Consider the following 14349-nt stretch of genomic DNA (forward strand, 5'->3'; position numbering starts at 1 on the left):
CACATTGGGAGATGACTTTAAATACTTTCAGGATTTGTTTAAAAAAGTAGCAGATTCATTAGACATCCCACTGGCTGAGTTACCAGAGACTCAACGCAAGCTGACAGATATATTGCAAGCTTCTCCGTCAGCCAAGTTAGCACTACCCATTAATGCTGCCATCATGGACCCAGCAAAAACTATTGGACAGACTCCAGCCACAGCCCCACCTTCGTGTAAGCGATCTGACAAGAAGTACTACATGCCGGCTAAAGGAGCTGAGTTCTTGTTTACCCACCCTACTTCAAACTCATTGGTGGTAGAGGCAGTTAATCAAAGGGGGAAGCAATATCAAACCAAAACCAACCCTATGATAAAGATTGGAAATGCCTAGACCTCTTCGGCAAGAAAGGCTATTCATCAGTGACCCTCCAGTTTCGCATAGCAAACTACTCTGCATTACTGGTTAAGTACACACACATTTTTTCTTAGATGTCATCTTTTATTGAGCACATCCCATCTGACAAAAAAGAACTATATAAAGCCGATATAGCAAAAGGCTTCCTCATCGCCAGAACTGCCCTGCAGCCTTCTCTGGATTCTGCTGACACGGCGGTTCACTCCATCACCACATCTGTTGTCATGTGGAGGGCTTCATGGCTCCATCTCTGTGGCTTCCCCGAGGTGGTCCAGGCGACAGTAGAGGACTTACTTTTGAGGGGCAAAAATTGTTTGCAGAGCACGGACATCTCCTTACACACCCTGAAGGACCCTCGTACAACATTACAGATGCTTGGTATCTATATCCCTGTGAACAAAAAGAAACAGCAGATTCTACAACCAGCGATTCCGTCCTGACCCATACGCTCAGCCTCAACAACATTATGATCAATTCTGTAAGCAATGCCCAACGAGACACCGTCAGACGCAGGACCAGTCGTCTACGTCTCAGCCATCCACTTCTACGTAATTGTTTTGAAGTGTTGGTCAAGGACACGATAGCCCCATATTCTCCAATCCCAGAGTCACCTCTAATCCCCAGCCCATTTGGGGACTGCCTTACATTCTTTTACCCAGTCTGGAGAACCATCATTACAGACAAGTGGGTTCTGGAGATTATACAGAAGGGCTATTCATAGAATCATAGAAGGTTAGGGTTGGAAGGGACCTCAGGAGGTCATCTAGTCCAACCCCCTGCTCAAAGCAGGACCAATCCCCAATTTTTGCCCCAGATCCCTAAATGGTCCCCTCAAGGATTGAACTCACAACCCGGGTTTAGCAGGCCAATGCTCAAACCACTGAGCTATTCCATCCCCTTTCTTTCCATTCCATCTACCCACCCCCGTTCCTCTTCAGGGACCGATCTCACAAGCACCTCTTACAGCAGGAAATACACAATCTCCTGCAATTAGGTGCTGTGGAACCAGTACCGGTTCAGCACAGGGCTCGGGGGTTCTACTCGCATTACTTTCTCACTCTGAAGAAAACAGGTGATGGAGGCCCATTCTGCACCAACGCAAACTAAACAAGTTTGTGAGAACACAGCGCTTCAAGATGGTAACCCTAGCAACCATAATTCCGGCATTGGAGAAAGGAGATTGGCTCTCAGCCCTCGGCCTGCAGGATGCTTATTTTCACGTCAATATCCACCCGACGCACAGGAGATTCTTACGATTCACTCTTGGCAGCCTACACTATCAATACAAAGTACTTCCCTTTGGCCTCTCTACGGCTCCCAAGGGTTTTTTCCAAAGTACTGGCTGTGGCAGCAGCACATCTTCACACGCAGGTTGTGACCATATTCCCCGATGTAGACGACGGCCTGTTAAAAGCACCGACTTATGACGAGGCAGTTCACGCCACTCTAACCCTATTTACAAACTTAGGGTGACAAATCAACCTACAGAAATCCACCCTGACCCCAACCCAACAACTGGACTTTATAGGGGTATACCTCAACTGTGTCATGGCATCAGCATGGCTACCCCAACAGTGATTTCTTGCCTTAACAAACCTAATCACAACAGTAAGACACAGTCCACAAATGTCCGCCAGAACATGCCTACAACTTCTAGGACACATGTCGGCTACGACATTTGTCGTGAAACATGCCAGCCTGCATATGAGAAGTCTACAAACCTGGCAACGCACTGTATACATTCCTCACAGACATTTGATCAACAGATGGCTTACAATGCCCAGCAGAGTGAAAGACTTGCTCACATGGTGGACAAAACAAACAAATGTCCGCTCAGGCGTTCCCTTCCAAAGGTAAACCCCATCAGTCACTCTCACCACGGATGCCTCTCTGGTAGGATGGGGTCACACTTGGCCCACAACACCATCCAGGCCCGATGGTCCCTACAGGAGTCAAATCTCCACATAAATATACTGGAGCTCTGACCAGTTCGAAATGCCTATCATCACTTTCTCCCCCGATCCACAACAAAACTGTCCAGATTCTCATGGACAACTTGGCGACTCTTTTATTTACATCGCCAAGGAGGGGCCCTCTCTTATCTGTTCTGCACAGAAGCAGTCCACCTCTGGCAATGGTGCATTTTCAACAACGTAGACATCACGGCATCCTACCTACCTGGAAACCAGAATGCCACAGCAGATGACCACAGCAGGAACTTCTCACAGATGCACAAGTGGGAACTGGACCCACAAATTCTGCAAACTATATTCCGACAATGGGGATTCCCCTCAATAGACCTCTTCTCCACGACCCACAATGCCAAATTCCCACAATACTGCCTCCAAGCAGCACTGGGACATAACTCTCTCTGAGACACCTTCTTCCTCAAATGGGAAGCCCCACTCCTGTACGCCTTACCCCCGATCTCCGTGTTGAGTCGTATCCTACACAAGATCAGACCAGACAAATCCAGGGTCATCTTGTTTACGCCAACATGGCCTAGACAAACATAGTTCTCTTACCTGACCCAGATGTCTGTCAGATCATGAATCCTTCCCCTCCTGCCTCACCTACTGATGCAGGATGCCTGCATCACCCTAACATTCCAACACTTCGTCTCAAGGCATGGCTAATCAATGGATGACAGAACTCAAAACAAACTGCTCCAAGGAGGTCCAAGACATTCTACTTAACAACCGACATCACTCCACATGAGAAACTTATGCACACAAGTGGCAAAGATTCTCCATTTGGTGCTGAGACAAGCAAATCATTCCACAATCTGCCCCGTTACCCACTATCCTTGAGTACATATTGACACTCAAATCAGGCCTCTCGACTAGCTCACTCAGAGTGCACTTATCAGCCATCACCACCTTTCACAACAAGGTAGATGGACTCATCATTTTCACCCATCCACTGACTAAGCCCTTTCTCAAGAGTATTGAGAACACTTATCCTACATTAAGGGACCCGACCCCCTATGTGGGACCTCAACCTGGTTCTCCGTGCCCCCATGGGCAAACCCTTTGAACCGCTAGTGACCTGCTCATTCCTACACTTATCCATGAAGGTCGCCTTTTTAGTAGCTATCACATCAGTATGAAGGGTGGGAGAGTTGGGTGCCCTAATGGCTCAGCCACCTTATACCACATTCCTCAAGAACAAAGTAATCCTATGCTCACACACTAAATTCATACCCAAGGTTGCCTCTCTCTTCCATCTCAACAAACCCATTTACTTAGCTGTATTCTTCCCTAAGCCACATGCCAACAATAGGGAGGCATCCCTTTACATGCTAGACGTCCACAGAGTGCTTGTGTTCTATGTAGAGAGAACAAAAACATTCAGAAAATCGTCCAGGCTATTCGTATCCACAACAGAACGATCGAGAGGCCAAACCATTTCCAAACAGAGACTTTCTAAATGGATCTTTAATTGTATCAAGCGATGTTATCAAAATTACAATTTTGCAAGCTCCTTCTGGACTTCGCACACACTCCACTAGAGCTATGTCCACATCCATAGCCTTTCTCAAACATGTATCCATCACTGATATTTGTAAAGCAGCTACCTGAGCATTGCCCCATACTTTCACCAAACATTATGCCCTGGAACAGCAGTCAGCTACAGATGCTCACTTCAGTCTATCAGTGCTCTCCACTGTACATACATAGGCTCCGAAGCCCCTCCTTTCCACCATGGGGCACTGATCTTCAGTCACCTAAAGTGGAACACACTTCGAAGAAGAAGAGAAGGTTACTCACCTTGTGCAGTAATTGAGGTTCTTCGAGATGGTTGTCCCTGTGGGTGCTCTACTACCCACCCTCCTCCCCTCTGGTTTGGAGTTTCAACTTGATCCTCTGGGGGTAGAGAAGGAACTGGGTGGCTGTTGGCTGTGCGCCTGGGGTAGCTGCTCGGAGCAGCGTGAGCACGGCCAACCTGGGCACTGCTACCAAAAGTCTCCAACAAGAAGCGCAGGGCACCAAGACACCTAAAGTGGAGCACCCATAGGGACAACCATCAAGAAGAACCTCAGTTACTGCACAAGGTGAGTAACCCTCTCTTTTTAAACATTTATTTAAAAAAAATTAAAAGCACATTTGCAGTACACTGTGTATGCACAAAAGGCTGAAATTCTTCCCTAAGCTATAAAATACTAAAGATCAATGTTAGCAATTAGGGACTTTGCTTCCAAGTAATCAGATACTGAACCAAATTCTCCACTACCTTAAAAAAGCATCAGTGTACTTGTGCCCACTTACACCAGCAGTGAATTTGGTCTCTTAAATGTACAGTAATTCTCAGTTGTTGGACTGCTTACTTTGACTGAAAATCAACAAATAGGCATTGAAACATTTTTTTAGAAGAAATTTTCTATGGAACAGGAAATTAATGCTTTGTGTTTATGTCAACATTCTAGATATTTTTTCACATCAAAGAATGCGTCAACCTTAGAAGCAGTTGCACCAAAGCACTTAAGCATGTGCTTAAATTGATCCCTATTCAGCACAGTGCTTAAGCATGCTTAGGATTAGGGCTGAATGGGTCTTTGATGGGTTAAAGATTTTAAATTCTAGTTGAAAGCCTATAAATATCACCTTTCCTCTTCCTTCTCCCGCACTTCTCCCTGCCTCTGAATCACTCCCTGCATTGTGCACCTTTGGCTGCTAATTTTTTTCTTCTCTGATGGAAACTTACAACAAAAAAATAGTTTTAAAAATAACCAAAACTTGATTATCACACTTTTTGGAGGGTTTTTTTTTACATAGTAGTTATGACAGTTTATCTCCATTTCACAGTATGAATGGACTCTACAAATATACTTAAATGGTTAAACAAATGTCTCAGAACATCAGAGCTTCTGCAATTCTGTATTCAGAAGTAGATATGAGTCTGCTGATAGAGGCACCTTAGCTGCCACAAGAAGTACTGCAGAATGTATTAAATGTTCTGATTAAATATTGATTCTGAAGTGTCATTTTCAAAAGCCTTATTTTTAACCTTTCTGATGTAGTTTAAAACTTGAAATTTTTTGTGAAATATGTGCAGTGAATGTCCTCACCAAATGTTGTTCTAAAATTATCTGTATTAATCACAACGGAAATTTCAGATGTCTATTTTGATCTTAAAGTATTGTTCTCATCTTTCATTTGTCTTCTCTTTGTAGAATTTAATTATAGAGTGGAAACCATGACTACTTCATTTATTTAGTATTATTTGTCAACATACAGTCTTCTGAAAGGAGTTTTGGATTGAAAATATTAAGTTGACGTTCGTCTTTTGGAAGTTTATGGGTCCAGATCCCACTCTCTGATTAAAGATTACTGAATTTTTGTGCATTTGAAAACCTTAAAACTCTTGTTGTCTGTCTGTCTTTATAAAATTAACTACTGTAAAAATATGAATTGCATGGGTTCTATAACTAGAGGGGTAATCAAAATGTTGCAATATAAAAAAGTACCTTTAAAACTAAGGTGAAACTGATCATTTTAAATGTAAAATGACATTTTCTGATAGAATGTGAGATTTAACTGTTATAGGCCCTCTCTTGCTAAATGAACTACGTGGACTAAGTGCTTGGAAAAAATATTTTAAAATAATCATAGACTGCTCCATAGGATGTGATAACATCAAAGTAATATCTGACTTAAATTAACCAGGTAGTATGTTGTTGAGTCTTCATGATCAAATTTATAAAATCTTATGCTCCAGCTGAAATTCTACTTCAACAAAATTTTAAAATTCAATATACAGGGTATTAAGTCCACTGATATTCTCATCTCGTATCTGTTGTATACATAACATCAGACATTTTTCTTCACACGTAATATAGTATTTAAAATATTTTGGATAATAAGAATTATTGAGGTTGGTGAGGTACCTTGGATTTTTCCTCTAATTTTTTCCTTTGATGTCTTTTTTTTTTTTTCTTTCACAAGCAGGAGCAACCATCAGGGTAACAGGTACCTGATTACTTACCAATCTTGTATGTGATCTCCATCTCTTCTAGCAGAAAAGATGTATGAGTCTTTTTTTTGCTTCATACATCTACAGTCTCATCCACATTAAAAACCACTTGTCCACATACTAAAACAACTGTCATGCCATAAAGTTTGCTTTTTCCTTTCTTAATAGATGAATATTGACAGAAGGAGTCTCTTAGCTTTATTTGCTAGCACAATAGTGAAAAATTGACTTCATCATCTTTTATGAACCAATTAAAGCCTTACACAGATTGTTTATTTTGTAGAGCAAAATAGAGCTTTGAAGTAACATGAACCATTACCTCAAATTTAATCTTGATGAAGCTTTCAGAAAGTTTTTTTTCATGAGAAACAGATTTTACCTTTTCAAAGTCTAAACAATCCTGGGAAGTAAAATATACTCATATAAAAAATTCAGTTCTTGTATGTGAATCAGTGAAAGACAAGAATTTGTTTTGAAGACCTCTGACCAACATTACTTCAATATTTCTAGTTAAAATTAAAGAATAATTGTGTTGTAGTTGATCTTGGACATCATAAAATTAAATTACTTGCCTGATCAACATGGAACTCAAGCAGACTCTGTGGAACTGTAGTTGACTTACATTCATCTTATAGTTAGCTTTACCATTTTTTCTACATTCCCCATGAAAATTAGTAAATGTATGTAGTCTAATGCGATTTTTTCCCCCAAATTACTCCTGCAATTTATGTAGTGTAGTTCAAGATGCATTATTTTTTAATTACAAATTTATATCTGTATTAGGCCAGATCTACAATAGAAACATTTGCAGGCAGAGCAGTGTCAGCTGAGGTGTGATTTGTCTGGAAAATTTCTATGCTGGCAAAAGCTCTAATCTAAAAGTGCTTTTGCTGGTATAGCTTCTTTTGCTTGCCTAAATGGAATAAGCTATACCGGCAGAAGCTGCTGGTGTAGCTATACTGGCAAAACTTTTAATAGTAGAGTAGGCCTTAGACTTATAAAGCACATGATCCAATAATTGTGCATTGCTGTCTACTGAGTGTGTTGAATTATAAAACAATTCTCAGGAGTCAGAACAGCCTGAAAGTAATTATAGTAAATAAATAACACTAAGATTGTGAGATAAACAAATGTAGATTTTTTGTAAGCTAAATTTTAGTTGAGGATTGCAGTTAGTGTCGTAGTTCAACAAAACTTTCACTAACAAAATAATTTTCATGTTAAAAATTCCAAATTAAGGCTGACATAGCTATATTAAAAGTTTGAGTTGCTTATGAATTAGAGAATCAAGAACCTTGAACATAATTCCTTCACTTTAGTTAATTATGGAGCATAAAACTATCCATAATAGGATTAATGTAACAAATCTCATATTTGAGCTTTTTTAGATAGTGTTAGAGAGAATGTGATGGTTATACTGTACACACTTGGTCACACAAGGAAATTATAAAAGAAGGAATTTTTTTCATAAGTTTTTAAAAGATGAGGAAGTTGCATGGAGAAAATTATTATTATTCTCGTTTGGTCATATTCTAAACAATGATAACTTGCTATTTAAAATACATTTTCTTTTTCTTTTCTTTTTTTTTTTAAAGGCTGGTGATCATCACTTCATGTGCAGAGAAATGAGTGCCTTAATTTAGGCTTTTTTTAAAGTAAAATATATACTAATACTAATTTTCCATTCATTGTGATACTTAAATATTAATATCACCCTTTTTATAAATTGTGAATAAACAATGACCCCATAGCACTTAAAACGTTTTCTGTGCTGTGTTATCACTTGTTTAGAATATACCATATTTGCCCCAGTTCTTCAAATGGTAAAGTGTAATTTTTATAATTTATTAAATGTGGTGTACAGTAGTGCTTTGATTCAGATAGTTGCATGAAATGTATTCAAGTTGCATCAGCAAATAAGAGTAACATTTTTATATTATTTACAAGAACTAAGGAGGTATTTGTCTTTGTGCACTTAGCAAATGGGATTTTTAAAAGAATGTTGCCTAGAAAACAAATAATCATTATTACTATGTGTACACTGTATACATTATAACTAAACTGCATTGAGGCTTCTGTTTAAGTCCCAAAGCTTGTATTCTTGCCACAATGGAACAATGAGAAATGGCAGATAGTAAGGATCTTAAAAGCAAACTGAAATGCTACTACTGAACACCTTGTTTTCTTTACAGATTAAAGCAAATGGAGTCTATGGCATTAAACTTGAAACACAGTTAAACAATGACCCTTTTGAAGATCTGTCATTTAATCTGCTTGCTGCATCAAAGGTTCAGACATCTGTTCGAATATCACCTGTTCCAACTTTAAACCAAAAGGAGTTGACTTGGCTGCCTTCTGCAACACAAAGCAATGTTAACAGTTTGGATACTGTAAACTGCATGCCAGCAATGCCTCCTAATCCAGCCTATAGCAAATCCCAGGAACATGTACGCAGTTCTCCAAATTCATTGGTTACCAGGCTGAACAGCACAAATCCTTTCACTGAAAGAACAGTTAATGCTGGAAACCCGTTTAGAACTGAAATGCAAGAACCTGAAGTAACTTCACAGCTTTTAATAGAAGGACCTGCTGCTTGTAACCCTTTCCCCTCTCTAAATCATCCAGATCCTAGTCAAGGCAAGCCTATGTTCTCTATCAGTGCTTTTGAAGACAATTTTTATTTGCAAAGTAAATCTTCTATCGTGAAAAATACAAAACCTAAAGGATGGGTAACATTTGAGGAAGAGGAGGATTCCAGTGTAAAACTGAAGACGTCCTCTGAATGTGTTACAGAATTCAAGAGAGTCCGTTCCAGGAAACCTACTGGTTTTCCAGATTTAGTGGGCACTGAACCAAATATATTTCCTGGCTCAGACTTTACCTTTGAAAATGACTGGAATTCTGCTGATTCCTTCTATATGCTGCCAGCAAGAAGACCACCTGCACCTCCTGTACCATCCAGAATAACCCAGACTATATCCCCTACAGATCCTTTTGCCTTGTTGGCACCTAAAGTGTCACCAACACAAGATTTTACAGAAAGATAGACATTCTAAAATAAAAGAGATTTTAAGTTTGTTGCTAGGTGTATCCAAAAGAATAATTGGGCATTGAGGTTATTCTATGTGCAATAATTTATTGTCAAATGCACTGAACCTTAACTCTATTCATAGCAACCACTGTTTGTGTACAAATTTTGAATATGTATATATGGTAGTGCACAAATGAATTGTCCACAATTAGTATAAATTTAGATGTAGTCATATTGAAAGGATTAGTAGTTAATCCTCATAGAATGTACAACACTCTTGGAAATTTAGTTTTTGTTTATGAAGCACTTTCATTTCTGTTCTTCTCAGAGGAATTTCAAAATGCTCAAGAGACTTCCAGCTGTTAGACCCCTCCAGTCCCTTTTTACTGTTTGGTAACTGATATTTATAAATATTTACCAAAGAGCAGCAAAGTTTAATCAAAATATTGAATGTGGACAGGTACTATTTAGAAAGTAATTTATAACAGAGGTTATGTAGATTAGTAAGGCTTAATTATATTTAAATTTGAGGCACAAACTAAAATAGTTACTTTCAAAATACAAATAAGACCTCATATACTAATATAGTAAATATTAAATTTATTGACTTTTTTGTCTAGTAATTTCCACCATTTGTTGATGTAAACTTAGAATAGCTATTTAGTATTCAGTTTTATTCATTTATTCATCATTCTCTTAAAGGCTTTTTTTCCCCCAGAAATTGGAAACTACTAATATTACAAAAGTCTTTCTCTTCACCCTTTAAAAAATAAATCCCATTTTTCATCTTTTGCTTTGATGTTTAAAACCAGGCTCCCGCTGTAAAGATGTGGGTGAGGAAATAAGCAATTATGCAGTGACTTCAGGAGTCTGTTTTAGGCACCATTTTGCCCAGTTTCATCCCTCTCTACTAACTGCTATATTTTCAAAACCTTGCCTTCAGCAGAGAAAGCAGGAGAGCAGCAGCCCTCTGAGCTGAAAGTACTGTTCTATCAGCCTTCTGCTTGTGATAAATCAGCATTCTTCCCTCCCCCAGAGGTTGTAAACACCATGTTTGTGGTGCTGCTTTGAAGTCAGTGGAGGCTACATCTTTTCACATAGGATACTGTAAACATGCAACTGGTCCTGTTTCTATAGTTTTCTGAAGTTCACGGTATTTGCATAAAATGTGGTATTTTGGTATCTTGAAGGAATTTAAAATAACAAGTGTTGCTAAAGAAATCTTTATGTATGCTAAAGAAATGGTAATGTTCCTTACCAGTCACCGTATCTTTTATAACATGACTTTTATATAAAAAGTTGTGTACATTCATCAAAAATGGAATGCATCAATATTTTGTTATGAGATGTATTGGGGGTGAGCCACCATACACACCTGCACTTATTGGCTTAGCAAACAATTTATGCTATTTTTGCAACGTTTGTAAGTGAATCATAGTTACTAGCATTACATTTATAGCAGCAAAAGAATATGACAATACTACTTCTAAATTCTCCAATACTATCAAAATATTCCATTCAGAAATAATCCACTCTTCCTTTAACAGTATAATTAGGAGATGCTGTTGGATAGAAGTTACAGTAGTGAGTTTTATATTGTGCTTTTCTTCTGTTCAGGTCATTAAAAAGTTCTTGTAAATTTTAAACACAGTACCTGTGATAAACTTTGTGCTTCAATATGTGAGTTAACTAGTTTAAACTGTGGCTATTAATATCTATGTGATTGGTGGGTTTGGTGTACAGTCTTACCTTAGCAAAACAATTTTGTTTTGGAAACTTTGCTTGTGCAAATTGCAGCTTTGTGATAAATATGTTCCTTGATGAATATTTAATTACAGTGCTTACAAACTGCTGTCTAAAATGTACTTAATATGCAGCACCTCAACACTTACATGGGATTAAGGAGTTTGACAAAATACTGCACAAAAAGATGCTAAAATATATAATACAAATAGCTAACCACTCTAATGTGTATTACTGGAAATAATTACTACCAAAAGTACTAAAATACTGAGAAGTAAAATTAGAAATGCTAAACGTATTTTCATGAATTGTGTTCCCCGTAGTAAATTGCTCTGTTAATGTGTAACAATTTTATTGCTTGTGGCACACAACATTTATGATGGTATACTTTATAAAACTGCAGTATTAAAACTCGGTGGCATACAACATTCCATACCTATCCTGTGAAATGCAGTAATGTATTATTGAAGTAAATATACCTGTCTTTAAGAAGTTTATCTTTATTCTCCTTTATTTTTGGTACTTACATGGCCCCTATTACCATGGTATGTGAGTGCCTCATGATCTATAATGCATTTATTCTCACAGTACCCCTGTGAGGTAGGAAAGTACTGTTATCTCCATTTCACAATGGGAGAACAGAGGCACAGAGAATAAGTGACTCAACCAAGGTCACAGGCAAAGCAGACAGTTGGATCTCAGGCCAGGGGTGAAAATTCCACACCCCTGGGTGGCATACTTATCTCGACCTAACCCTCTGTGTGGACAGCAGTATGTTGACAAGGGAGCTTCTATCAGCATAACCACCATCTCTTAGGAAGGTGGATTAACTACCCCAGTGGGAGAAGCTCTCCCGTTGGCATAATAGCATCTTCACTAAAGCACTATTGTGGCACAGCTGTGGTGCAGTAGCGTTGTACATGAAGACCAGTCTCCAAAGTCCGAGGTTAAAACCCTAACCACAGGACTGCCCTTCCTCTTCTAAATTAAAGGGTAATGTCGACCGCAAATAGAGACCCACACAGGGATCCCTCCTGCTGCTGCTTTTTAGCTGGGCCAGAGGACAAGCAGCTTCCATTGCTGCTATTGCCTCTACTTCTGAACGAGGAACAGCCACTGCCCTCACTAAACGGCCCCTTCACCATCAAATCATTCTTCCATTCTCTTACATTTCCGATTCACCTTGAATTGATAACTTTAAAATCTACTTTTCTGAATTAGTAGTGTCCTTTTAAAACATATGGTCATTTTCTGATAATCTTAGTCACAAGACTTTTTACCCATGGATAATTAATTTTCACAGTAACGTGGTGAACTGCTTTACCTTACGTATATTAACAGATCTGGAAGTATAAAGTAAGTGCCCAAATTTGCAATGATCTTGGATCAGATAGGCACCCCCTCTCAGCTTTTGTAAATTATCTTAGAGGTGCAGCTATTTTAGTTTGGAGTGTAGATATTTTTCCCACCAGGATCCTGTCTATTCACAGTTAATGGGCATTGATCCCTTTCATAGCCAGACTGAGACTGGCCGCTGTGCAATCACTTTGGATGGCTGCAGCCACCACTGGTGTGTTGAGGGCACTAGGAGATGTGCTATTTCTTTACCGTTATATTCCTTTCTATGTTCTGAGGTAACTCCCCACCCCTGCCCACTGTAGGCAGGGTAACTCTTGCCTTACAATACATGCCTGGAAAAAGAGAAACCCCTGAAATTACCCTCTTGACTGTTACCAGTACCATGCTGTTTGGGCTTCCTTCTGCCATTTTAAAAAGAATTGACATCTTTTATTAAAAATCAAGAAAAAATATCGCAAAAAGCTTTATATTCACACTTGTCTTATTGCTGGCCTGCTGCAGTGGCACCTTTACTAGTAAAAGTGCTACTGTAGCCGGGACTCCAGTGTTTCTTCACCACATCATCACATGCGGCACAGAGAAATAAAAATATCAGTGGCCTGGTCTACACCACTCATTCCACTATTGGTAGTGCTGCTATTAAACTAGCAGCAGCCAAAGAGCTGTCAATTCCCAGGACAGGATGTGCAGCCAAAGGCTCTTTCGCTTCCCTTGCTGTGGTCCCAGCACCCTGGGCCTTTAAGCTAAACACCAGCTACCACAAAACCCCTGATAAAATCCTGAGAGTTGGTAACACAGCCAAGGTTAGCAACAGAGGCAACTTCTAGACAATGTGTCTGTTCTAGCCTGGGCCGCTGGGACCCCTGTCCTGTTGGGGCAGTTTGTGGCTGGGGTGCTTGGGGCCTCATCCCCCTCAAAGTATGCAAGAACATATATAATCTACATACACAGTAAATACCAATTGTGAACACAGCAGCTCCATATGGATTTCCTGTGCTGCTTGTGGTTGGTATTTAGCAGTAGGGCAGTGCTTCCATCTCTACTGCCTCTGTAACACCTGCCCAAGCTGTGGCTTGAGCAGTGGCCATGAGCACAGCGCCCCCCAACCGCACTGACAATCATCATGACTTTGGCCACCTCTTAGGTAGATCTCCACAGGTGCCACAGGGCAGTGGTTCTGAACCAGGGGTATGTGTACTCCTGGAAGTTCGCAGAGGTCTGCTGGGGGTACACCAACTGATTTAGTATTTGCCTAGTTTTACAACAGGCTACATGCAGTGGTTCTCAAATGTTTGTACTGGTGACCCCTTTCACACAGCAAGCCTCTGAGTGAGACTCCCTTTCTAAATTAAAAACACTTTTTTATATTTAACACTATTATAAATGCTGGAGGTGAATTTAGGTTTGGGGGCTGAGGCTGACTGCTCGTGACCCCTCCCACCCCATGTAATAACCTCGTGACGCCCAGTTTGGGAACCCGGGGAGCTACAGGAATAGACTCAAGGGGGAGAAAAACTTAATTGTTGCTCTTGCTTCACTGCCTCCCCGAACGACAAGGCTCACACGTGAAAAACAGGCTCAAGGATCACATTGAAATGGAAGTACAGTATTTATATTCCAATTGATCCTTTTTGCCACACAATTATAAACTATAAGCAACTTGCCACTAACAGCGGGCTCTGACACTTTCGTACGTTTATGTCTGATTTTGTAAGCAAGCAGTTTTTAAGTGAGGTGAAACTTGGGGGTGCGCAAGGCGAGTGGGTCTCTGAAAGGGGCACAGGAGTCTGGGAAGGGTGAGAGCCCCTTCCGCTGGGGCGGGGCAGCTCAAAGCTGCAAGAGCGGC

The 14349-nt window shown here is 39.9% G+C and overlaps 1 protein-coding gene across 9 annotated transcripts in view; it reads left to right on the forward strand.

Moving 5' to 3' along the window:
* SYNJ1 (synaptojanin 1) overlaps positions 1 to 11582 on the forward strand; it is a 117219-nt gene extending 105637 nt beyond the window's left edge. For 5 of the 9 annotated variants that reach the window (XM_074970678.1, XM_074970685.1, XM_074970690.1 and 2 more), the window contains one exon: positions 8563 to 11582. In XM_074970678.1, the coding sequence (XP_074826779.1) occupies positions 8563 to 9417 (855 nt within the window). In that variant the 3' untranslated portion in view covers positions 9418 to 11582. Of the gene's footprint in view, positions 1 to 6342; positions 6367 to 8562 lie in introns of all 9 variants that reach the window. The other 4 variants (XM_074970695.1, XM_074970719.1, XM_074970708.1 and 1 more) reach the window with 2 other exon arrangements.
* The last annotated feature ends 2767 nt before the right edge of the window (positions 11583 to 14349 follow it).

Source organism: Natator depressus, chromosome 1 (assembly GCF_965152275.1).
Source record: "Natator depressus isolate rNatDep1 chromosome 1, rNatDep2.hap1, whole genome shotgun sequence".
NCBI lineage: Eukaryota > Metazoa > Chordata > Testudines > Cheloniidae > Natator > Natator depressus.